This window comes from Macrotis lagotis, chromosome 4 (genome assembly GCF_037893015.1).
Source record: "Macrotis lagotis isolate mMagLag1 chromosome 4, bilby.v1.9.chrom.fasta, whole genome shotgun sequence".
NCBI classification, from domain to species: Eukaryota; Metazoa; Chordata; class Mammalia; order Peramelemorphia; family Peramelidae; genus Macrotis; species Macrotis lagotis.
In genome coordinates, this window is record NC_133661.1 from 54605745 (window position 1) to 54630859 (window position 25115).

At 38.0% G+C, this 25115-nt stretch overlaps 1 protein-coding gene across 3 annotated transcripts in view; it reads left to right on the plus strand.

The window, feature by feature from the left end:
* The window catches only part of VCL (vinculin), a 128305-nt gene that overhangs the window by 78267 nt on the left and 24923 nt on the right, over nt 1-25115 (plus strand). For all 3 annotated transcript variants that reach the window (XM_074232883.1, XM_074232884.1, XM_074232885.1), the window contains exons 7-16: nt 1433-1523; nt 3448-3595; nt 6829-6982; nt 7696-7871; nt 13253-13443; nt 17581-17780; nt 18751-18879; nt 20726-20875; nt 22632-22740; nt 23850-24152. In XM_074232883.1, coding sequence (XP_074088984.1) covers nt 1433-1523; nt 3448-3595; nt 6829-6982; nt 7696-7871; nt 13253-13443; nt 17581-17780; nt 18751-18879; nt 20726-20875; nt 22632-22740; nt 23850-24152 — 1651 coding nt within the window. The remainder of the gene's footprint in view (nt 1-1432; nt 1524-3447; nt 3596-6828; nt 6983-7695; nt 7872-13252; nt 13444-17580; nt 17781-18750; nt 18880-20725; nt 20876-22631; nt 22741-23849; nt 24153-25115) is intronic.

The window sequence follows — 25115 nt, forward strand, 5'->3', positions numbered from 1 at the left end:
CTGTTGGGCAGGGTCCCTGTGTGGTCAGGAATAGCAAGGACAGTGACAGGACAGGCAAGGTCAGATTTTTTCACAATCTCTGGAGTGGCAACAATACATTGGGCTGCTCTGAGGGAGCTTTGATCACCAGGCCTTCCCCCACTGCAGAAGAGAAGGTGGATTTTAAATGGAACCAGTTCTTTTAGATCTACTGAAGATAGCTTTCAAAAGTGATTCATCAATATTATTATAAAGTAGTCTGAAGGCTGAAGTTGTTGTTACTGGTAACAAATGTTTAATATTTGGACCTTCAGCCTAAGATTTCCTACACAAATATAGGAGGATTTGCTTCAGTCCTTTAGGCATCTCTGCTTATTTTGATTTTTTATTGATTTTTAGTTGCTGTACAGAATCTAGGCCACTTGGAGTGAGTCTGCAGTGAGTAGACCACTGGCCTGGAGCTGGGAAGGCTCAGTTCAAATTCTGCCTCAGACATTTTACTAGTGTCTGAGTCTCATTATTAATAATTAATATCAGAAGTAATATTAGCTGCTATCTAGGACTAAGAGCTTTACAATTATTAATCTCATTGGATCCTCAAACAGTCATGAGAGAGTGATACTATTATTGTCCCCATTTAATAGATGAAGAAACTGAGGTACATAGGCATTAAGTAACTTGACTCTAGCTAGTAAATGATACTTGATTATAACTCAGGTCTTACTAACTTCAGGCCAGGCATTATGTATACATAATGCTCATGTTATTTAGTGTGAATTCTAATTGTGAGCCATAATGGAAACCTCTTTTATCCTTTCTCATTGTTGGGATGAGGAACCAGTGATATATGAGATTAGGAGACAATATATAAAAAATCTGGATCTTAAATGCCCTTTCTCTTTACATTCTTCTATTCTAACCTTTTAGTATAGTTCATCATTTTCTTTGTGAAGAAACTGTGAAATTAATGCTTAGAATTTTTAGGAACCATTCATTAATAGTTCTTGTGCTTTAATTAAAACACAGTGAAGGATTAGCATTAGTATTTATGTGTTTTAAAAGGCAAGATGAAAAAGAAAAGTGTCTCTGGCCCAATATACTTCTGAGTCTCCCTGGGATTAGGACTTTCCCCTCCAGGACTGCGCAAGATGAGTGTTGTTAATGAGGTTTGGGTCAGCAGGTTCTTTTTGGACATAGAAATGAAAATTTTTTGGGCTCCAGGGATTTTAGCAGTAAAAGCAATGAGGAATTGAATGTAATTAACAGAAGATTTGCATGCAAGGTATGTTGCATTTTGAGGACTGAAGGAAGAGTTGTTGTGTGACCAGTCTCTTTAAAAAAATAGAGCTAATGCAGGAGTCTCCTTGCTATGTTATGTTACTGCTGCGCTGTCTACTTTGTATTTCATTAACATAATTTTGGCAAGAAAATCACGAGAAATTTCTCTTCCAAGGACACTGAAGCCATGAAGAGAGCCTTGGCCTCCATTGACTCTAAACTGAACCAGGCTAAAGGTTGGCTCCGTGATCCTACTGCCTCACCAGGTAAGACTTGAGTTGTACTTTTCTAATTCTGGCAGGCCTGGGCTAAACAATCCTCCCAAACCTAATATTTGTGCATTCAGCCCAAGAGTTCCCATGCAAGTAGAGGGAAAAATAGATGGTATAGTGGGTGAAGACCTGAGTTCTAATCCTGACTCAGACACTTACTAGCTGGTTGACCCCAGGCAAATCATTAATGTTTCATGAGACTCAGTTTCCTCAACTGTGAAATGGGAATAGGATTAGTACCTACTCTCAGTGTTGTTATGAATATCAAATGAAGTAATAATTATAATTGCTGTTCTTGTGACAGTACTCCATTGTAGGGGGGTTTTAAGAGCAGCTGTCTCTGAAAGTGTCTTTACATGGCAGCCAGAGTCTTTCTCAACCTTTGAAGGCTGGTCCTCCAATAAAAGATGCAGCTTCTAACCAGGACAATACTCTTAAATCTGTCCAGTTTGGTAGGCCTAATCTAGTTGTTCAGCAAATGATCCCCCCATCATCTAAAAAGTAGTCTCACAGACTGCCATAGCTAGTGTGGCCTTTAGAGAGTCATGGCAGAGCCGTGTTTCATGGAGAAGAATTGTCTTCTCAAATGTATGCAATGGATGAGGGGGCCGAGCCGAGTCTAGAACTCAGACATCCTTCTTCCAAGCCCAGAGTACTCTCCCCTATGATGAGCTATCTGTTTCATTCACCCAAGACCTAGTTTTACCCTTCTGTCTGTAGTTGCCCTTTACAGTTCCTGGCCTCAAAAGAATCAATCCATCCTTCCCTCCACCATAGGAAAGGAATCCATCCAGACTTATGCCTGAGTTCATTGATTGTGAATCTGTATTGTATATAAAATTAAGATTACTGATTTGATAATCTTATTCCCCAGCAACTTTTAGTCTCCCTGGATGGATAGCCAAATGAAAGGACGAAGGGACTATTAGAAAGAAACACTCTGAAAACAGCAAGAAGGGATGATAGACATTTGAGTGAGAAAACAGGAACTATACCAGCTAGGAAAGCCCAGTAGTGTGGCACTTTGTGATGTAAGAGTTAACTACTCTATAGACCCAAAGAGTCTCCATGGACATTGTAATATAATATAGTTCAGTAAAGTAATTGATATTGTAAAGTAATTGGTATGGTGCTATGGAGTCATCAAGAAAATATTCAATATATTCTGTTTACTGAAGCAGAGAAATGAGTTTTATAAAATGTTCCAGTAAATACTTTTGTTGCTTTAATTATCTGGGGGATTAATTTATTCAGATTATTTGATTGTCTGATGATTCCAGAAAAATGAGTCCTGACTGCTTCAAACAAAATGTTGAAATTCCATTAGTTTTTCCATCCAGTTCTCCCAGCTAACTCCTCCCTTTTATCCCCCCTGTTCCTTTTGGGGACTAGATCATTATATCTCTCCAACATAGAAAGGACATAGAAAGGTAGAGTGTGACTTTTCACACTGCTAGTTCCCTGGATAGGGAGGTGATTATTTTGGTTTCCATTTTTCCTATGGCGAGAGTGAAATAAGATTTTGAGTATGTCAACAGAGTCCTTAAGCAGAGTAGTTGTTGTTAGTGAGACTTGGGAAGAGTTGTTTTATTTTCTATAAAGTTAGGGCCCAAATCAGCTAGTGAGCTGGGCTTCACAGATTCCTTAAACCAGTTATTTATAAAGGAGAATGGTGTCCCAGATATCCTTAAATAGTTGCTCTGCTGTTGTATCAGAATGGGCTTCTTTCCATCTCCAAGTGCTTTTGGTTCTAAGAATTCCTTGTAGGAATCTCTGGTTGAAGGGATACCACTTGACTATTAACTATTGGATTGGTTGTCCTCTAACACCTAGTGTCAGTGTTTAAAAAATACAGCAATAAACATTTCATCTCATGACATCGGCATATAAATATTATATACTTCATCATTGCCCGTAGGAGATGCTGGAGAGCAAGCGATCAGACAGATCTTAGATGAAGCTGGCAAAGTTGGTGAACTCTGTGCTGGGAAAGAACGCAGGGAGATCCTAGGAACCTGCAAGATGTTAGGCCAGATGACCGACCAAGTGGCTGAACATCGTGCAAGGTAAACCGCTTATGCTTTCAATGAATAGCTTCATGGAGGAAACCCAACAAGATCTTTTGACTTATTTAATTTCAGGCTTTTTAGAATGGTTAGAAGTAAAGTGGATTTCAGTAAGAAAGCAACTCTGTGATGGAAAAGAGTTGGAAATCAAGGGGATGTTCATCAATTAGGGAATGACTGATCAAATTGTGTTCTATGTATGTGATGAAACACTATTGTTCTATTAGAAATTAAAAGGGATAGGCTTTCAGAGAAGCCTGGAAAGATTTGCATGAATTGATGCTGAGTGAGGTGAGTGGAACCAGAAGAACATTATATACCCTAACAACAACATGGGGGTGATGATCTACCTTAATGGACTTTCTCACTCCATCAGCACAATAATCAGATGCAATTTTAGGGGAATCTGTGATGGAGAATACCATCTCTATCCAGAGAAAGAATTGTGGAGTTTAAACAAAGACCAAAGATTATTATCTTCAATTTTTTTAAAAAAAAGTTGACTTAGGTACTATATAATTTTGCTATTTCTAACATTTTATTTCTTCCTCAAGAATGTGTTTTTTTCTCTCAACACATTCAATTTTGATCAATGCATAGTATGGAAACAATGTAAAGATTATCAGATTGCCTTCTGGGGGGAGAAGGAGGAGGGAAAGGAGAAGGAAGAAAATTGTAAAATTCAAAGCCTTACAAAAATGACAGGTAGAAACTACTATTGTATATAATTGGAAAACAAATCAAATATTTATATAATAAAAAATTGCTAGAGAAACATAATTTTCCATAGACCAGATAACACATTTGCACATTGTTAAAGTTATATGATTGAGGCTGAGCTTCCTTCTAAAGTTTCTTAGCCTACAAATATTCTATAATGAAATTGATATGCAGCTCTGACCTCTTCACCTCTAAATACATCTTGTAACCAAAATGATTTATGTTAGAAACTTTTCAGTTTCTGTAGATTTAGAAGAACTTTTGTAAAACTTTGGAAAGAGGAAAACTGTACAAAAGCCAGGGAGCAGGGGTCTTTAGTCCTCCATTAGGAAGAAATAATGGGATCATGAAGAAAAGTGACATTAAAATTATATTCTTGGTGTTCTTTCTAAACCAATGTCCTGGTTACACTGGTTGGCATGTTCTTATTCATCAGTTCTCAAACATTTTTCTGGACCACACCTTGTCAATTTTCTTGTGATTGTGTGACTGCCCCTCTCTGAATATCCACAGCTCTACATTTAAGGGGGAAAAAATAAACTTGTATATATCTCCATTGTCTCAGGAGCAGAATTCATTGTAAAACAATTCTGTTTTGGAACTCATCCAAGGTAATATATTTATTGAAGTACAGAAAGATTTTTCTTATTAGGCAATGTCATCCATCAGGCAGTAGTCTGGGGTGAAGCTCTAGTGTAGGGCAGGTTTAAACACTAATCTTGTTGTCAGAATGTCCTGAAAGACAATGTAGAATACCCCCAACTAGGGCCTAGGGACCATCCTAGATATTATACATAATGTCATCATCATCATTATACATACCAAAAAATATAGTCATCAGAAGACATTGCTCACTTCATTTACACAATAGAATCAGTTATTCTGTACCTTAAAAGAACAGTGGACATGGAATATAAATGTAACCTTATAAATCTTAGAACAACTTTTTTTTTTTTTAATTTTTTCATGGCACTGAGGTTAAGTGGCTTGTGCAGGGTCACACAGCTAGGTAATTATTAAGTGTTTGAGATCAGATTTCAACTCAGGTCCTCCTGACTCCAGGGCCAATGCTTCTCTACTGCACCACCTAGCTGCCCCATTAACACACCTTTTTAAAAAAAAAAAAAATTTTTGTGTCATGATTGTAAATGGAACTTTGTAGAATCAATGAAAAAAGTCCTTTTTTCAGTTCTGAGACATGCTAAAGAGATTTGGCAGAATTGTTGGGTTCCCCTCTCTTTCCTATCGCTAATATCGTGTTTCTAGAGCTCTTTTATGTCCTCCAAAGATTTTGATGTGGAGTTCTGAAAAGATGAAAGGCTTCAAGGATAAATTTTAAAAAATGGAGTTTAAATTATTAAGAGTATTTCCCAAATCTGGAAGACTAGAATAAACCATACACGTCCTTCAGGTTTGAGTGAAAGAATGTACTAGTTTATATATTGGATAATAAATTTTTAGAACTCACTATTAGAAAACTAATATAATGGAATGTAGAAATTCCAGAAACATGGATCATTTCATGAATGATAGCATATAAATTATCAAGCAAAACCATCTTATTGAAGATTAACCAAAGATTTGAAGCAGTTTGGTAATTCTACTGACTTGAAAATTTTCCTTTGACCTACTGTGTGACTGTTCTTTATCTTGGTTTTGTTAAAAAGATATAGAAGAATGTGAGACCCTTTGGCACTTTCACTGTTTTATCTACTGGTAAAATAGTGTTCTGACAATAGCATCACTGGGTGGAAGAAAATACAGATTGAATAATTGGTTCTCTTAGTGAAATAATCTAAAATCTATTGAATGTCTTTAGTTTCCCTCAGACATGCTCACTGACTGGGCTTTCTTGGCATGAGTAGGTTCCATAAATACAGAAAGAGATTTTGTTTTTAGTTTTAGTTTTTTGTTTTGTTTTTTTTGCAAGGCAATAGGGTTAAGTGGCTTGCCCAGGGCCACACAGCTAGGTGTGAGGCCAAATTTGAACTCAGGGCCTGACCCCAGGGCTGGTGCTCTATCCACTGTGCCACCTAGCTGCCCCAGAAAGAGATTTTTAAATGAAACTATTAACTACTCTATATCAGAAGACTGCGGTACTCTAGCTAATAATGTTTGAAAGTAGACATTTCTCAAGTAACAAAGCTATGGTAACAAAGACCAGTATGACTGGGAACACAATTTTCTTTGCAGTTTAGGGTGGATTATCTAGTAATCACCAAGAGAAATGATTTTATAACGTTTCAGGGGTTTTTGAGGTGATTTCTTTTGCAGCCCTGATTTTCCAAGTAGCTTTTGCCTCTATGCTATCTAATGATGTATTCTTAAAACAGCAGAGAAAGCAGCTGCCTTGCTTTGTTTATGCCTATGAGCTCCTCCAGATTTAAAGAGGAAGAAGGGAAAGGACACAAGTACATGAACAAAAATGACTTGTACATTTCTGTTGGGTGGAACATTTGGCTACTGTCTATTTGCGGAGGCACAATAACAGCATTTCTCTCACTCTTGATTAGAGGACAAGGAGCCACCCCCATGGCCATGCAGAAAGCCCAGCAGGTGTCTCAGGGTCTAGATGTGCTCACGGCAAAGGTTGAGAACGCAGCACGCAAGTTGGAGGCCATGACAAATTCAAAACAAAGCATTGCGAAGAAGATCGATGCTGCCCAGGTACTAATGATGGTTTGGATTAGCAGCCGGGGAAAGAGGTGTTCTGCAAATGTCCCAAGTTGTCTTCTTTTTTTCTCACGGACAGTCAGGAGAGGATGTCACTCACAACTGGAGGGGTGTGTTCCTGTACAGTAACTGATTCTTAACTTCTGAAGGTTAATTTTGAGAAGCACACAGCTTTAGACTAATGCTTTGATATTTTAGAATCAGGAGCTTTTATTTTGAACACTTGATATTAAGCACTGTAATGGATACAGAAAGAATACAGTTTTGATGCTAAATAGATGCTAAATACATGATCTTTCATCCCAGGAACTGCATCTGTATTTGTTCAGAGTAAGTGATTTTTAAAGAAGCATTTAACAAGGACAGACAAATGGAAAATTTATGTGACTGCAAAATTAATTAGACTCTAGTGACCTAAAGTCATGTTGCCTCTTGAAAATATCTCTTCTTTTTGAGAAGGAATAGTTCTATTTTTTCTTTAAAAATAGGAGAGATTGACAGTCTCTTAGCAAAATACTCTTATTAGCATTGTCTTTTAAAAAATGACTGTGCTTGGAATTGTATGGAAATAAATAGAGCCAGTAGTTTTTTGCTAGACACTGTTAACAATGTATAGTTGTTGATTGTTAAGATTCATTAAGTATTTCATTGTCAACATTATTCATTCTTTTTTTTGTTGGTTTGCTTTTCCATTTCTTGTTATGAAGAATTGGCTGGCAGATCCAAATGGGGGCCCTGAAGGAGAAGAACAGATTCGAGGTGCTTTAGCTGAAGCTCGGAAAATTGCAGAATTGTGTGATGATCCTAAGGAAAGAGATGACATTTTGCGTTCCCTTGGAGAAATCTCTGCTCTGACTTCTAAGTTGTCAGATCTTCGGAGACAGTAAGTAATGATTTTTTTTTTAGGTTTTTTTTTTTTTTGTAAGGCAAATGGGGTTAAGTGGCTTGCCCAAGGCCACACAGCTAGGTAATTATTAAGTGCCTGAGACCGGATTTGAACCCAGGTACTCCTGACTCCAGGGCCGGTGCTTTATCCACTACGCCACCTAGCCACCCCAAGTAATGATTTTTCATTTGAGAAAGAATTTAACATTCAATTACTATATTAGTACAAGCTTTTTTCAAAACTAAGTAATTTCCTCCCAAACAAAATCAATTATTCCATTAACAAAACAAAATTATGTTCAAACACCCCCAGATCCTATTAAACAAGGAAAGATGATTGTAAATGATTATACATGCACCTCTACCCTGCTATTATTTACTGTTTGATAAATGAAGACCATGAGTTTTAACTTGTAACTGGTAGGATCAGCTAGATGGCACAAATGGATAGAGGACTGGCCCTGAAGTTAGGTTCAAATCTGGCCTCAGACACCTGATACTTATTAAGTGTGTGACCTTGGGCAAGTCACCTTATTGTCTCACATAAGCAAAAAACAAAACAAAAAGCTCTTAACTTGGTAGAAGCAGCTTTATTTCATTTGATTGTCACATGACCTTTGTGAAAGAGTCAGATGTCTCTTTTTATGCTGAGGCAGTACAGTTTGAGAGGTAGAGTGCTAGCCTTAGGTGCAGAATGATCTGGGCTCCTGGTCCAGCTCAGACCCCCTACCAGACATCACTTACCTTCTCTGAGCCTCAGCTTCCTCATCTATAAAATGAAAGGATTGAATGCAGTGACCTCAAAGATTCCTCTAAATATCTGACTCAAGATAAAGCATTTTGTAGATCTTAAAGTGTATCCAAATGTTAGTTGCTCTTATTGGCATCTCCACCCCCCATTTTGTAAGCAAGATTAAGTAACTGTTTTAGGGTTGCAGTTAAGTTAGTTACAAAATGTACGATAACTCATGTCAAGAACCAAGGACGCTGCTTCCTAGGAAAGTTTTCTTTCTTTTATAGAATTCATTTTTCAAATGACCTTAAAAAACATTAAATAAAATGGGTATTTCCTTGTTCTTAGTAGAACAGAAAACATTTTTACATGTAACTATAGATCTCTATTGTACATAGCTTGCTATTCTTTTTAATTCTAATAAATTTAACCTGTAGTTTTCAAAGCTATTTTATCTGTACTTCTCTTTCCTTCTTTCATTAAAAAAAAAAGATACTTCATTAGTTCCATTTTCCTTTCTTGCTTGCTTTTTTTGGTTCTCCTATTCTTATCCTTTCTTCCCTATTCACTTTTCCATCCCCTAGTTGAAGAAAAAAAGCCTTTATGACTATGCATAGTTAATTAAGGAAGTAGTGCCTCCCATTGGCTATTTTCAATAGTGTATGCAATATTGTGCCTTTTAAATCCATTACCATTCTTCTCAAGAAGTTGATAAGATACTTCATAAAGTGTAGTTGATCTTTTCTTTGAATGGAATTCTTAAGTCTTGCAAAGGTTTTTGTCCCTATAATGTTATTTTTGTATGAAGTATTCACCTAGTTTTCACTTCATTTTATATCAGTCCTGGTTTCTTTAAGACTATCCTTTTCATTATTTCTTGCTATTCAGAAACATTCTATTACATTGATAAGTGATAATTTTTCTAGTCATTCCTTAATAGATGGTTGCTCTTTTTGATTCCTTTTCTACCATATAAAGAACTGATAAATATTTTTATACAAATGGGTCTATTTCTTCTTTCTTTGAGTCTTTGTTATAGAGACCTAGAGTTCTAGTCTAAATTACTTTCTTTTTAAAAATCAACATTGACAATTTAGATTTCTTCCTTTGAAAATTGCCTGTTTATATCTTTTGACTATTTTTCTATTGGGGAATGGCTCTTGTCCTAATATATTTGAGTTGGTTCCTTATATAGACATTTCTCAGATAAACTTTTGGCAAAGACAGTTTTTCCCTTGTTTATTGTTTTCTTCTAATCTTTTATGTAAAAACTACAAAATTTTAAGGAATCATAATTGTCTGTTTTCTTCCGTGATCTCCTGTATCCCTCATTTGATCTTCAGCTCTTTGCTCATTCATTGATCCAAAGGGTAATTGACTTGTTCTTTTTTGTTATTTGTGATGTCACTCTTTCTGTCTATGTTGTATATGTATTTGGAGTTTGGGACATGAAGTAATCTGTTGGTCTGTATGTGATTTCTATTCCATTGCTCACTGACTTTCCCAGCAGTTTTTGTTAAGTAGTGAGTTCTTGTGCCAGAGTTTAGTGTCTTTAAATTTTAATGAATACTATGTTTCTTTGTTCATTTATGCTTTTGTATGTTTTTTCTCTTGTGATTCTTGCCTTTAATTTTTTTCTGGATGAATTTTATTATTGATTTTTCTAGCTTCAAAAAATTAATCTTTTTGTAGCTTTATTGGCATGGCACTAATAATTTATAAATAAATTTAGCTGGCATTGCTGTTTTTATGCAACTAGGTGGCATAATAATTACACAAAGGAGGCAGGATGTGGTCATCTCCACCTGGCAGAAGAACAAAGAGAGGGAAAGATGGGCAGCTACATGACCCAATGGAAAGAGCGCTGGACTTTGAGTCAGGAAGACCTAAGTTCAAGTTCTGTATTAGTAGTTGTGTGAACCTTACAAGTGACTTAATTGTTTTTTTACCTCCATTTCCTCATCTATAAAAAGGCACTGATAATAGCATCAGGGACTATTGTGAGGATCAAATGAACTAGCATAGTAAAGGCTTTGCCAGTGCTGCCTATGTTGTTCTGGCTTCTTTGTGAGCCACCATATTTTTCTACCTGTTTCTGAAAAGAGCATTTTGTAGTTGTCTTTATATGATATCCATGAGTTTTGGAAGTGTTTTAAATATTCTTCAGGGGCGGCTAGGTGGCACAGTGGATAGAGCATTGGCCCTGGAGTCAGTAGTACCTGAGTTCAAATCTGGCCTCAGACACTTAATAATTACCTAGCTGTGTGACCTTGGGCAAGCCACTTAACCCCACTGCCTTGCAAAAAAAAAAACCTAAAAAAAATTAAAAAAAATATTCTTCAGTTATTTTGCAAAATGCTGTCCCATTAAATATATAGGGACTGAGGGTATTAGGATCAGAGGCAGAAGACCAAACCATGGACTCCCTGACTCCAACCATCTCATCTTTGCAGGAGATCATGAGGAGAACAGATGCTCCTCTTAGTCAGATGTAAGAAGGACCAACCCACCTTCTTCACTTCACCGTGTGTTTAGTAACAATTGTTTCCTGGGGGGGCACCTCATGTCACAGCTTCAGTATCTCCATTTCTTCCCTTGAAAGACCATCTCTCCCATGAAGCTTCTGAAGGCTGACCAGAAGAGAGATCTTGCCCATTCTTTTTCCTCACTTTTCTTTAGTGCTAAACCCATTTCTTGCCCCCTTCCCTAATAGGTTCCATTAGGTGTCCCTGCTCCTTCCCCATTGTATTTACCTGCAGTACCCTGAAAGTTCAGCATGTCTAGTATGGGATGGTGTAGGTGAAGTCACTAGTCCCTAAGGACTAGTGGTATAGCTACCATGTAGTCCCTCCAGGTAAGGAGCTTTGAAGAGCTGAGAAGGGGTACAGTGGAGCTGAGCATACTCATAAGTGAGACATGATGAGCCTCCCTTCTTAAGTGTAGTTAGTGGTGTGGATGGCTCCACTCTTCAGTCTGAGGGTCTGATCCCAAGACCGATGATGAGATAAAGCTTCCTGGGGTGTAGGGGAGAGGAGGGAGAAAGGAGGCTTGGAAAGAACTGCTTGTGAGCAAGGGAGGATGGAGTGGCCATTGTCAGCTTTGAAAAGGTAAGTGATCCCAGAAGGCTGGACAGAGTGGGTTTGTTTCCATTTAGTATGATAAAGTGAAAACAAAATCTCCCAGGCTCCTCTCCTGGCCAGCTGAACACCTGAACCCTTGGACATCCCTGTTGATACCTGGGAGGTGTCTGGGCTTTGTGGGTGAGCCATGTGTCTGTCTCCATGACTTGGACCTGACCTGTAGTCCTACACAACAGTGAGGAACCACCAGTACAGATCAAGCCCCTCTTTGAGTATCTTTAGAGAGGCATCGGGGCAGGATTTATTAATCCACGTCTACTTTCCACTATGCCATGTCACTTCTGACTGCCAAAAAAAAAAGAGAGAAAAGAATTAATTCACATTAATCCCATGACTTTTAGGCTGTCACCTTTGATAATAATGCTATGGTCATGTGGTCACATTCAAAACAGAGTTTTTATCCTGACATTTCAGGGTTTTCCCCCCTTTGGGATCTGATCTACTTTCCAGCTTTATTGCCCAATGTTCCTTTACTTAATTCTTGACTTCAGACCAATACTAATCATATACATTCTCTCTTATGTCTTTCTTCTCTTTCCTTCCTCTCCCGCCCCTACCACCTGAAATGCCCTTCTCTGCTCTTCATTTTAATCATCTTATTCATTCTAAGGCTGAATCCAAAGAACCTGTCTCATTAGGCCCCAGTGTTTGCTCTGTTTCTTCTATATTCAAGAAACACGTATTATATGTACCATCTTTGTTTCACTTAAAAGATTCTACTTTAGAGTGTTACTTATATTTTTATGCTTATATTCTTTGTCTTCCACTAGATTAAAATCTCTTTTGAGAGTAAAGACTTCTAAGTGCCTTCCGTAGTTTTTGCATATAGGAGCATTCATTAAATGTAAGATAATATTTATGAGACAGTGCCATCTCTTTTTGATGGCTTATGTGTATTCATTCTCTACCAAGATCTGGAGTTGAGAGCATAACCAAACATTTGGGTGCCAATTTGGTAGATATCAGAGAGTAAGAAGAATAATTTAGAGATATTCTAGCCATCCAGGGAAGAAAACTATAGAATCCTAAATCTTAGGGACCTTAATAGGACTTCTAGTCAAGCCCTCTGCTTTCAGGTTTTTAAGGTATTATGCAGAGAGGGCAACTACTGTAGAAATTATGTCTTCCTAATGCTGACTTAGCTTTAGCTACAGTGAGGATTAGAATCTTCAAATGGGATTAGAAATTAAGTTATTTGTAATGAAGTTATTAATAATGAAGCCTCAGCAATAGCTATCTCCTTCTGACTGTATTATGAATATTCTTTTCTTCCCATATTATTGTAATTCTCTTAAGTAACTGTCTGGGGCTGTGTGTCCTGGGCTAAATGATGCCCATGATAATAAAAATGAATTTAATTTCTTGGTATGACTTAAATTCTTGGGAATTCCCCCTTCTTTTGGGGGGACAATAATGCATGTATTATTTTAATTATGGTCAGTAGTGGTTTGATTGCCTTAATTTAGGTGGAATTTATGACTTCAACCATTATTCTTTTATCTTCAGAGGGAAAGGAGATTCTCCTGAGGCCCGGGCTTTGGCTAAGCAAATCGCCACAGCCCTGCAGAACCTTCAGACCAAAACCAACAGAGCTGTGGCCAATAGCAGACCTGCCAAAGCAGCTGTCCATTTGGAGGGCAAGATTGAGCAAGCTCAGAGGTGGATTGACAACCCCACTGTGGATGATAGGGGTGTGGGTAAGGTGTTGAGTACACTTTATTTTCACTTTATTGTACTAAATAAAAATGAGTCTCCTTGTCTGATCCATTTGTCTTTCCAAAGGTTTTTGTAATTTTTGGTCAGTGCAATTAAACTTTGGTATTTCATTAGACTTCTTGCTCCAGTGAATTGAGAAGATAACAAGATAAATGACTTGGTTCTCTATATAGGTCATCACAACCCTGCTCATCTTCAAATTGCAATTTTGAATTTTTGAACCAAGATCAAATGACTTCTTTAAACTATTTAGCTCCTCAGTTCCTTTGGAAGGCATCCACTTAGGTATAAGTTGGTAAATGAAGAGCAGTCCTTTAGACCGCTTTTAGAACATAGCAATGAGAAGGTAAAATGACTTGTTCAGTATCCCCCTCAAAAACAGTTATTATAATATCAAAATAACAAAATTATCAGAAATTCTTAAAAGTTTTGAAAAAATTCTTCTAAATATAGACCAACAAAAACATTCACTTCTTTTTATATGAATATATACTGCCATTTCTATCATTCACAGTTTTTAAAAATGTATTAGCTTTAAAAGGATAGTAATGAAAATATATTTGCCTCCATAGCTCCATCTAAACTCTTTATCTTCTACGTATTTTCTTCTAATTTCATTGCTTTTTTGCATACTTTGTGTTTATGTTTTTTGTTCTCATTCAGCTTTTTTTTTCCACTCTGAATTATTTCCTATAAGTGACATCATTTCTGTGGAGGACTAAATGGACAAGATGTCAAAGGGAATAATGGGGGAAAAAGAGGAAAGTGGTTTCTAACCCTGTCACCTCTAAGCTTATTAAATATAGTAATTATCAAAACTGTCTTGTATTGGAAAAATAAACAAATAGTTAAATGAATCAAAAGAAAAATAAATAATTTAAAAGTAGAATCAGAGGCATAAAATGTACTGGTATATGATAAGTCCAAGATTGCAAAACAATAAAGAAGGACCATATCTAGCAGTTTTTTACACATTATGAGGAAAGAAAGGGAGAGCATGACCTTGCTGAAGCTGTCCTAGCCCCTTGGAAGAGGAAGCCGCAATCTGATAGCTATTTTAATTATGCTTTCTAATTGAGTGCTAAGGTCAATTGTTTTTATATTACTGAAGGCCCAAAAGTTTTGCCTTTACCCTTCTTATTCTGCCGACTTAGGGCTAAGACCTAGTAGTCTCCTTTGTAGTTCTTTTACTCTTGGATGTGTTGTTTTAAAAAACAAACAAACATGGGGCAGCTAGGTGGGACAGTGGATAGAGCACTGGCCTTAAGTCAGGAGGACCTGAGTTCAAATCCTACCTCAGACATTTAAAAATTACTTAGCTGTGTGACCTTGGGCAAGTCATTTAACCCCATCCTTGCAAAACTCAAAACAAACAAATAAAAAAACAAACAAAAATTATTGGGGGAAATTGGCTTAGGAGTAACAAAAAAATGGAATTAGAGCCAGAACTCCTGCCATATATCATTATGCCTACCAAATGGATAAATGATAAAACAATTTTTAAAAAAAAATCATTAAAAAGAAAATAGAAAGATAACTTTATTAAAGACTGAATTTCTTTCCTAATCAACAAGTAGAAAAAAAAAGATTGCTAACATAAGATTTCTTTATATAAAAATAGAATGTTTTTGCACAATAGAAAGCAATGGAGCCAGAATATAATGGAAAGAATCATTGGGAAAAATTAGCCATGAATATTTTTCATAAAAATCTGAAATTAAAATAAAATTAATTATGGCTTATGTATAATTCCTCACTAGATATAAGTGACTAAAGGACCTGAAACAGGTAATTCTTTTAAAAATAAAAATGAATTATTATTAACTATCTGAAAAATTGTTCAAACTTTTGTAATCAGAGAATATAAAATAATTCTGAGAAACCACCTTACATCCTTTAAAATGAATAGTAAAGATAGTTAATAAAATTCATTGCTATTGCAACTATATCAAAGTAGGCATATTAACATACTTTTGGAGATGCTATTAATTTGTGAATTGTTTTGAAAAGCCATATGGAAGTATCCAATTAAAGTCAATGAAGCTGTTTGACATCTTGGACTCAATGATCCCCTTAGTAGGTTCTTTACAAAAATATTTATTACAGCATTGATCATACTATCCAAAGAATTGGAAACATCACATGTATCTAATAATTGGGAATGGCTGAACAAATTTTTGCACATGAGGGTATGAAAATATCATCATGTCACAAAATTGCAAACATCAAAAATGCAACGCTTTAGAATCTAGGTAAAGAATGAATAAAAAAACAAAAGAAAGAAGAGGTTATAAGAAGTAGGAATGGGAGACTAGCAGAAGCTGACCTAGAGTCAACAGTACCTTAAAGGAGTAACCAAGCAGTACCCAAGGTGAATTTTTTCAAGGTTGAATTAAGTGAGATAATAACAATATCCTGAAGGAACTAGAGGAAGAAATGAAATTTATCTCTCCCCCAAACCCATCCTCAATGCATAAAGAATTGAACTTAGCTAATAGAACAAGATAATGATGAAACCATTAAAAGTAGAAAAATTTTAATCAAAGGATAGAATGACAAAAAACCCAATAAAAACAGATTAACAACCCCCCCCAAAAGATTCCAGTTGTAAAAAGGATTTGGCTACATTGAAGATGAAAGGGAGGGATCTGGGCAAAGACAAGGAGAGCAAATCCAAGGGTTACTGAATTTCTTCAATGCAGAAAAGAAGATTCTTAACATTTTATTGTTTAATTCAACAGCTGCTGTGTTTAGAGAACTAGACAAGTTACTAGAGATACAAAGAAATAACCCCTTCTCTCATAGAACTAGCCTTCTCCTGGGAGATTCCCCTTGACCATGTGTTTATATAAGTAAATACAAAGTGAATTGAAATGGGAGAGAGTAGTATTAACTGGGAGGAAGGTGATGCTTAGGAAAGGCAACATGGAAGAAATGACACATGAACTGAGAGGCAAAAATGATAAAGGAAGTGTATTCTACGCATGGAAAAGATTAAGTTTATTTAAGTGTAAGATTGGATATTGAACAGAGGGAAAACTTGTTCACATTTGCCTGAAAGAAGAGGATGAAAAAAGGACAAATCAGACTGGAAAGGTAGGTGGGGAAGGCCTTAAATATCAGTCTGAGGAGCTTGAATCTTATCCTAGAGATGCTATAGGGAAAGACTGAAAAAGGCATTTGAGACAGAGAGTGATAAGGTAGCACCTAGGACTTAGAAATATTACTTTGGCAGTGCTTGGAAGGATGGATTGGGGAGAACAGATAAAAGCAGGAAGGCTAAATAGCATATTATTTAAATAATCCAGATAAGGAATGAAGGTCTGAATTAGAATGAAGGTTATATGAGTGGAGAGAAAAAGCACTCCCAGGAGATATTATAGAGGTAGGAACTGTAAGATTTGATAAGTGAATGATTGAATGTAGTGGTGACAGATGGGGAAGAGTTAAGGATGACTGATAGAAATCTGTAACTGAGAAGGTGATAGAATACTCAACAGAGGGGTGACTAGGTGGCGTAGTGGATAAAGCACCGGCCCTGGAGTCAGGAGTACCTGGGTTCAAATCCGGTCTCAGACACTTAATAATTACCTAGCTGTGTGGCCTTGGGCAAGCCACTTAACCCCATTTGCCTTGCAAAAAACTAAAAAAAGAGAATACTGAACAGCAACATGGAGGATTGAAAGAGAAAACGGTTTATGAGGGAGAAGAGAATGAACTCTGGACAAGTTGGGTTTGAAATGCTGACAAATTGGAGCTTTCTAAAAAGTAGTTGGCAATGTGAGGCTAGAAGAGAGGAGAGGGATTTTGGTTGATTATATAGATGTGGATATTGTTTTCGAAGAGGTGATCATTTTGAAACCATGAATGCTAGTGAGATCACTAAGGGAAAAAATGTGTGAGAAAGAGCCTTGGGGAGTGTCTTCAAGGACAGGAATGGCCCCTCTGAGAAGCTCAGACTGTGATATGAGGCACAACTTGACTGAGTGACATCAATGCAGCTCTGGCTCAGGATAGTAATGAAAAAAATCATTTTATTAGACTTTCTTGCTACCACTACACTTGAACTCCCTGTTCTTGACTTGTATGAAGAAAAATTTGTTTCTTTTTTGGTCCAGGTCAGGCTGCAATCCGGGGACTTGTGGCAGAAGGGCATCGACTTGCTAATGTTATGATGGGGCCTTATCGCCAAGATCTTCTTGCAAAATGTGACCGAGTGGACCAGTTAACAGCCCAACTAGCAGATCTGGCTGCAAGAGGGGAAGGAGAGAGTCCACAGGCAAGGGCTCTTGCTTCTCAGCTACAGGATTCCTTAAAGGTAAGACTTATAAGCTTTGAGAGGTTGGGAACCATGTTTCTTGGAGGGGTTTTAAAAAATATTTATTTATTCATTTTTTCAACTACATGCAAAAATAATTTTTAATAAGATTTTGAATTTCACGTTTTTCTCCCTTCTCCCCTCCCATCCTCTGACAGAAAGCAAGCTAATATAGGTTATATAAGTATAACTATATTAAACATCCTTATTAATCATGCTGTGAAAGAACAATCAAATCAAAATGGGGGGGAACAAATAGAGAGAGAAAAACAATATATAAGACAACTTTTAGAAATTGGAAGAGAGTAGGCTTTGGTATGCAATTAAACTCCATAGTTCCTTCTCTGGATATGGATGGGATTTTCCATCACAAGTCCTTTAGAGTCTTTGTGGTACTGAAATGAACAAGTGTGTCATAGATGATCATTATCATGATCATTTTATTGTTAGTATGAATAATGTTTTTCTGGTTCTGGTCATCTCATTCACCATTAGTTCATACAGGCTGATCAGAAGTCCTGGCCCTCATGATTTCTTATGGAACACTAATGTTCCATCATATTCATTTACCACAATTTGTTCAGCTATTCCTCAACTGATGGGCATCCCTCAATTTCCAATTCTTTGCCACCACAAAGAGAGCTACTATAAATATTTTTGTACATGTGAGGTTTTTTTTTTTAACCATTTGTTAGTGATCACTTTGGGATATAGACCAAGTAGTAGTATTGTAGCATTGCTGGATTATGCACAGTTTTATTGCCTTTGAACATAATTCTAAGTTATTCTCCAGAAAGGGGGTTGGATCAGGAACTGTTTTTTTTTTTAAAGAATCCTTTTCAATCCTTTGCATGTAGCTTAGGTGATCAGTAAATTGTTGAATGAATGGAATAGGAATCTTGATTTGACAGACCTGTTTACAGTTGGATAATCCTGGGGACATTTTCATTTGGGAAAAAATATTTTTAAGGATCTGAAAACAAAGATGCAAGAGGCCATGACTCAGGAAGTGTCAGATGTTTTTAGTGACACCACAACTCCAATCAAGTTGTTGGCGGTGGCGGCCACTGCACCCCCTGATGCGCCAAATAGGGATGAGGTGAGTATAGCTATGACTTTTCTCTGTCCTTCTTGTTAGGTATCATAGGGTAGCTAATTCTGTTAGAGAGGTATCCCTTGAGGTAATGAAGGATTTGGGGGAAAATGATGTTTTTCACGAGAAGGAGGGGGTGGGGATCATCTCTTCAGCTAACCCTTTATAATGGGTGTCTTGGTGTTAAAATGTCCACTGAAGGGCAGTAGTGAGCAAAGAAAGTAGAAATTGGGACTAAGTGGAAAGAGGCTGTTTGTCTCAGTGATCTAAAGAGGACTTGTTCTGTGGCAGTGCTAGTTTTGTTTATTTTTGGTAATTACATTTTATTTTACTTACTTGCTTGAATCCTTGATTTCCTCTTCTGCCCAAAGTCCTGGAAGGACCTGTCAATAGTAATGATGCTGCTGCTTTTGTTGCTGGATTATACTTGTACAATGCTTTGCTACTGTCTTGTGTGACTTTGGGCAAACCTTATGTATAATGTGAGATTAGACTACCTGATTTGTAAGGGATAGAAACTCTAATATTGTGTGATTTCACAAATAATCAAGGCAAAAAGAGGTGATAATTGAAGCAAAAGGATAGGTGAAAGAAGTATGGGGCACCTTAATAAGAACAGAGCTGTATGACTGACCTATAGACCTTCTGAATCTCTTACCTAGAATGTACTTGTGTGGGGGGGGGGGGATGAAGATGGAAAGAAACAGATTCCACAGGTGAGTCCTAATTGTATGCTTAAGCCATGGGGGATTGAAATACTTTTACATACCTGTTCTGATACATTTTCATAGTAGAATTCAAGCCAGATGTTAAACATATCCTGGTTTTTTAAAGCAACAGGTCTGATCATTTCCTTCAAACAGAAAACAAAGCATTAATAATCATAGTTTTTACATCTATTTTCATGTTTCAGCTCCCACTTGATCTTTATTACAGTGCAGTGAAGCTGCTAGTGCAATGATATTGTCCTTGTTTTACCTATGAGGAAAATGGAGCTCAGGGAGTTGAAAGGAGTTGCTCAAAGTCTGCACCTAATCAGGCTGAGGCTTGAACCCATTTCTTAGGATTGGTCAGAGGCCACTGTTTTACTGCCTTTCAGAAGTAATAGGAGCTTATGTTGTTCTCATTTGATCAAACAACTTGTCTTTCATGGGCTGTGTAGCCTTGATCCTGGATGCCCGTCTGGCTCTGCTAGTCGCAAGCTAACTTAGATCAGAGAGCTGCACTTTGCAGAAGATCTTGCTGTTTATTGTTATCTCATTTAATAGTTCAGTATTTGCATCCAGTGAAAACTCATCAGCCTCACTGATGTTTCAGCTATGAACATACCCTTAATGTATTTTTTTAAAACCCACACACAGGTTTGAATCTTTATGGACATCCAAAACATGGAGGATTTTTATTTTTAAAATATATTACATCTAAGTGACCTATAATATCCTGCATTTAACAGTTACAGCTTTAGATTTGCTTGTCTTCTCCAAATTACATTATACACTTCTTGAGAGTAATAGAAACTGTGTCTCCTTCATGTTCTTTTATGTTCCCTGTAACACAAAGCACCATCCCTTTTCCTATATACACAGGAAGTTAGGATTATGTGTGTGTTTGTGTGTGTGTGTCTTGTCTCTCTGTGTCTGTCTGTGTTGGTGTGTGAAGATGTGTGTGTGTGTGTGGGGGGGGTGTATGAACAAACTTATCAGAGCTGAAGGAACGAATGCTAACTTTATTTTTGGCCCATCAGTCTGTCTTATTCACTGAATTTTAGGGCAGTTCTCCCAGACTTTACACTGGGAATAATTCCTCACAGGCCTGAAGAAATAAAGGGTCAGAATGTTTTTTTTCCCCCTAGGTGTTTGATGAGAGGGCAGCTAACTTTGAAAACCATTCTGGAAGACTCGGAGCCACTGCAGAGAAGGCAGCAGCTGTTGGGACGGCTAATAAATCAACCGTGGAGGGTATTCAGGCATCAGTGAAGACAGCGAGAGAACTTACACCCCAGGTTTGGTTTGGCTCATTTCTCATTTAAAGCTATGAGAAGGCTTCAGAATCCTCAGTTTCTTCTTCTCCTGCAAATCCACTAAGTTGGTGTTCTAAAAATTAAACTGTGTTTCAAGCCTTTACTTGACCTTTTCCTGTCCATTAGTTTATTTGGAAGAATTAGAGCAGATGCAGGTCAGGCAAGAATCAGATTCCTAAAATGTGTCCATGAACCATCAGTTACTTGATTCAGTGTCTCATGTCAAGGGGATATTTTCTAAGGTTTGGGCTTTTTTCATATTCTGCCAAATTGAAGTCACTGCAACAAAAAGTTGTTTTTAAATGCCTATGACATGTAGGTTACTCTCCTTAATTTTGGGGAGTTGATCATTAACAGGAGATAAGGCATCAATAATCTCAATCAGCAGAAGCATTTATTGCCATTTATTACAGAATATTACATAACAAGTCCTTGAAAGAGATGATGGTGAAGGGACTGTGGAATGTCTTTGGAATTGGGGTTTCAAACCCAGGCAAGTTTTCCACCAGCAGAGCTTGGGCATTCTGATGTAGAGAAAAATGTGAACCAAACCTTGGAGGTAGAGAAATGTCAGGGGCAATTTGTTATAACCTTGGAGTAAAGGAGCATAAGAGGGTGAGGACTAGGGATGTTGGGAGACTGAAATCCAGGGGAAGAGTTGAATCTTCCCTCTGGAAACAGAAATATGATTTATCCAGTGGCTGAAGATGAGCCAGGCAGTGGGCAGTATGGAGCCCATCAGGGGGCTGCTGCAAGAATCTCGGCAGGTGATAATGAGACACTGGGCTTGGATGACATCAGTAGCAGAGGAGAAGGGCAGCAATTAATTATAGAGGGAAGTGGTACTAGCTATGAGCAGTGAGGGAGAAGGAAGATCGAAAGGTAATAGCAAGCTTTCAGTTTTGGAGCCTATCTGATTGATCATACCACAGATAAAATCAAGGGAATCAGAAGGGGTAGCAGGCTGAGGGGGAAAGGAATAGACAAAATCCTTCACACTCCAAACAAGAGCCTTGAATATTTGTTTTAGTGTGAAGAGAGAGGATCAGCATCCCCACTATTTGTTTGTACCTGTTTTAACCTTTTATTAAGGTTAATGTTGAAAAAATGTGAAGCCTATCCCCTGGCCAAGAGCTGCCATCTTGTGTTTACTCCTAACTTTTTAGATCATTTGGAAAAGAAAAATTTGTCTCCATATTTAAGAGAGGAACTTTCCTGCAATATAGATAATTTCCCTGCTCTTGATACAGTAACTCATTATGAAAATGAAATTGTAAAGATCTGTGTTATTAGAAGTTCACTTCATCAGTCAGTTGTCAGTGACTTCCTTCTGTGAATAGTGTCTTTCATAAAACACATGATTAAGGGCAGTGCGACTTCCTCCTGGGGTTTCAGTAGAGATCGGTTTTCTCCTTTTTTCCTTTTCTTTTCAAGGAGTTTGTGTTGTGTGATTGACCAGCCTATCCCAAGAATAACGTTATACTTGTTGCTGGCATTTTTTGTTATTAAAGGGAGATGTTGATTGTAAAACAGGAGTTTTAGGGTCATACTGAAAGCAGAATTGTGTGAATACAGAAGGAAAAAATTTGAATTCCAATAAACCATATGTGACATGACTCCGCAGGGCATGGGTTTCAGCTCTACAGTGCAACCTCAAGGTGTAAAGCCGTATATCCTTCAGTTTATTTCTGGGCATGGGCATCACTGGAAACATAAATGAGTCTTTTTTGATTGGCAGGTCGTCTCAGCTGCTCGCATCTTACTAAGAAATCCTGGAAATCAAGCTGCTTATGAACATTTTGAAACTATGAAGAATCAATGGATTGATAATGTTGAAAAAATGACAGGTAAAATTTGTGGAAAGGGGCGGCCCATCCTTTGCTCTGTCCCCTTAGGGTTTTGAAGGAGGAGAGCAAGCTTTTGGAAACCTGAGCAGGAATGGAAATGTGTCCCAGCTGTAACCGGATGAGAGGGGAGTCATGTGCTGGGTCCTCAGCTTGGCTGTGCTTGGAGCCACTGCGCAGTCGCCTCTTATTTAAACCTCCCAGCTGGGGCTGAAGAGAGGCCCTTTGAGGCGTCCTGGTCTTCAGGCTGCCCTGGCAGTGCCATGCCTATTGTGGAGGCTCCTATCTTCTCTTTGAATAGTGTCCCTGCTTGCCTTCAGTCCGGATCTGGTTTCAGTGGATGTGAGGGTGCGGTTTGTGACTACATTGAGCGCTCCTGTCATTTTCAGGGGATTCAGGTTTCACAGAATCACAATAGTGACAATTTAGCACAGCCCATCTCAGTATTTCATCTTAGCTATGTAGTGGGGTTGGTTTTTTTAGTAACCACCAACAAAGCTAAGCCTGCCCAATTGAAGTGGCACCTCCTAGTCGTCTTCATTCTTAGCTGAAGAAGGGATGGGAGAGAAGACAGGAGATGTGGGCAGCACCTCCTGTGATAGGGTCCCCAGTAGCCAGAGATGAAAGCGGAGCCCATAAGGTGTTGGAATCAAGGTAATAGAAACAAGAAGCAGTCTCTTAGAGATATTGGAACGCTCCTCATGGCTCATCTCGGACGGGGGCAGCTGCCAAGAAGCAACAGATGGCTGGGGAGTGAGAAGGGCAGAGAGACCAGACTATTAGCAGATAGTGTGAAGGTGTTGTGGTGATAGTCCCAGATGCACCCCTTACCTCTTCTGGATAGCAGCACATTTTGGGTGCTGACATGGAGACTCGGAGGCCATCGACAACTGCTCTTATAAAAGCTGTAAGTCAGTGCCGATTCTTGGCCCAGCCTGCCCTTTTCAGAGGCTGTATTTACCTGGAAGTTTTTGATGGATGGGAAGACTTCAGAGGAAGGAGAGAGAGTTCTGAATACTGAAACTTCAGGAAAAATTTGTATGATCATAGGACTTGGGAGCTTCTGTTCTTGGAAAAGCAGAACCTCAATGTTGTTTCCCTTTCTCTGGCAGGACTGGTGGATGAAGCCATAGATACCAAATCTCTGCTGGATGCTTCTGAGGAAGCCATTAAGAAAGACCTTGACAAATGTAAAGTAGCTATGGCTAACATCCAACCTCAGATGCTCGTTGCTGGGGCAACCAGTATTGCTCGGCGAGCCAATCGGATTCTGTTAGTAGCCAAACGGGAGGTGGAAAACTCAGAGGATCCCAAATTCCGGGAAGCTGTGAAGGCTGCTTCTGATGAACTGAGCAAGACTATTTCCCCCATGGTGATGGATGCAAAAGCAGTGGCTGGGAATATTTCTGATCCTGGTAAGCCATGAATGACTTATTCAACTTCCTTTATTAATTTGAGGCATTATTAGATTGGAGCTAGAATCCACTTGCCCCACACTTAATATGATATAAGCAACAAGTTCGCCTTGAGAAGAAAAGATGGCACTTTTTTGGTCCACTATCAAGGATCATATTCTTTACCCTTCTCAGACCATTTTTTTATGGAATTGAAAAATGTTGTTTCCTCTACTCTCAGATTTTAGGCTGCCTTCAAACCAAGTAGCTTCTGGTACTCTGCACTCATTATTAATTTTGACCAAATTCCATCCTCAGTAGACACGTAGCTAAAAATGTTATTTGCTCAACTATCTACCTTATAGTCTGACTTCTTTTACTCTCCTTATCTAATAAAATGTCTTAATCTCCTTTGTACCCCTGTTCACAGAGTAATTTGGTAAACTTAAGAGTAGATAGTTTATATAAAATCATTTCCCCTATAGGTGCATAATAATTGTCCTTTGAGCTCATAGGCATTATCCTGACTTTTCTTTAGATTAGATTTGGTGTTCCTACTGTCTACACCACTGAAATGGATTTTAAAATATTCACAATTTGAACTGTTTACTCATGGATCAGATATGTCTGAATTATACTGAGCTCACACATTTATGGTCTAGTCAAGTGTGACCAGTAAGATGTAGAGTCTAGTTAATATTAGGAAAAGAGGCACAGGACTGATGCCATAACCCCACTGCCTTTGTCCTGGTCCTGGATCTCCCAGAGCTCTGATGTTCTTGGATTCATCCATAGCCAAGACTCCCTTCTGAACATGCTTTGCTCACCTAGTTGGAGCTAAGGGAAGGTTGTTTGGGGCACCTCAGGAGAAGAGCTGACATGTCAACAGCTAAGTAGAACAGAGAGAGAGAGAGAGAGAGAGAGAGAGAGAGAGAGAGAGAGAGAGAGAGAGAGAGAGAGAGAGAGAGAGAGATATGAGAAGGG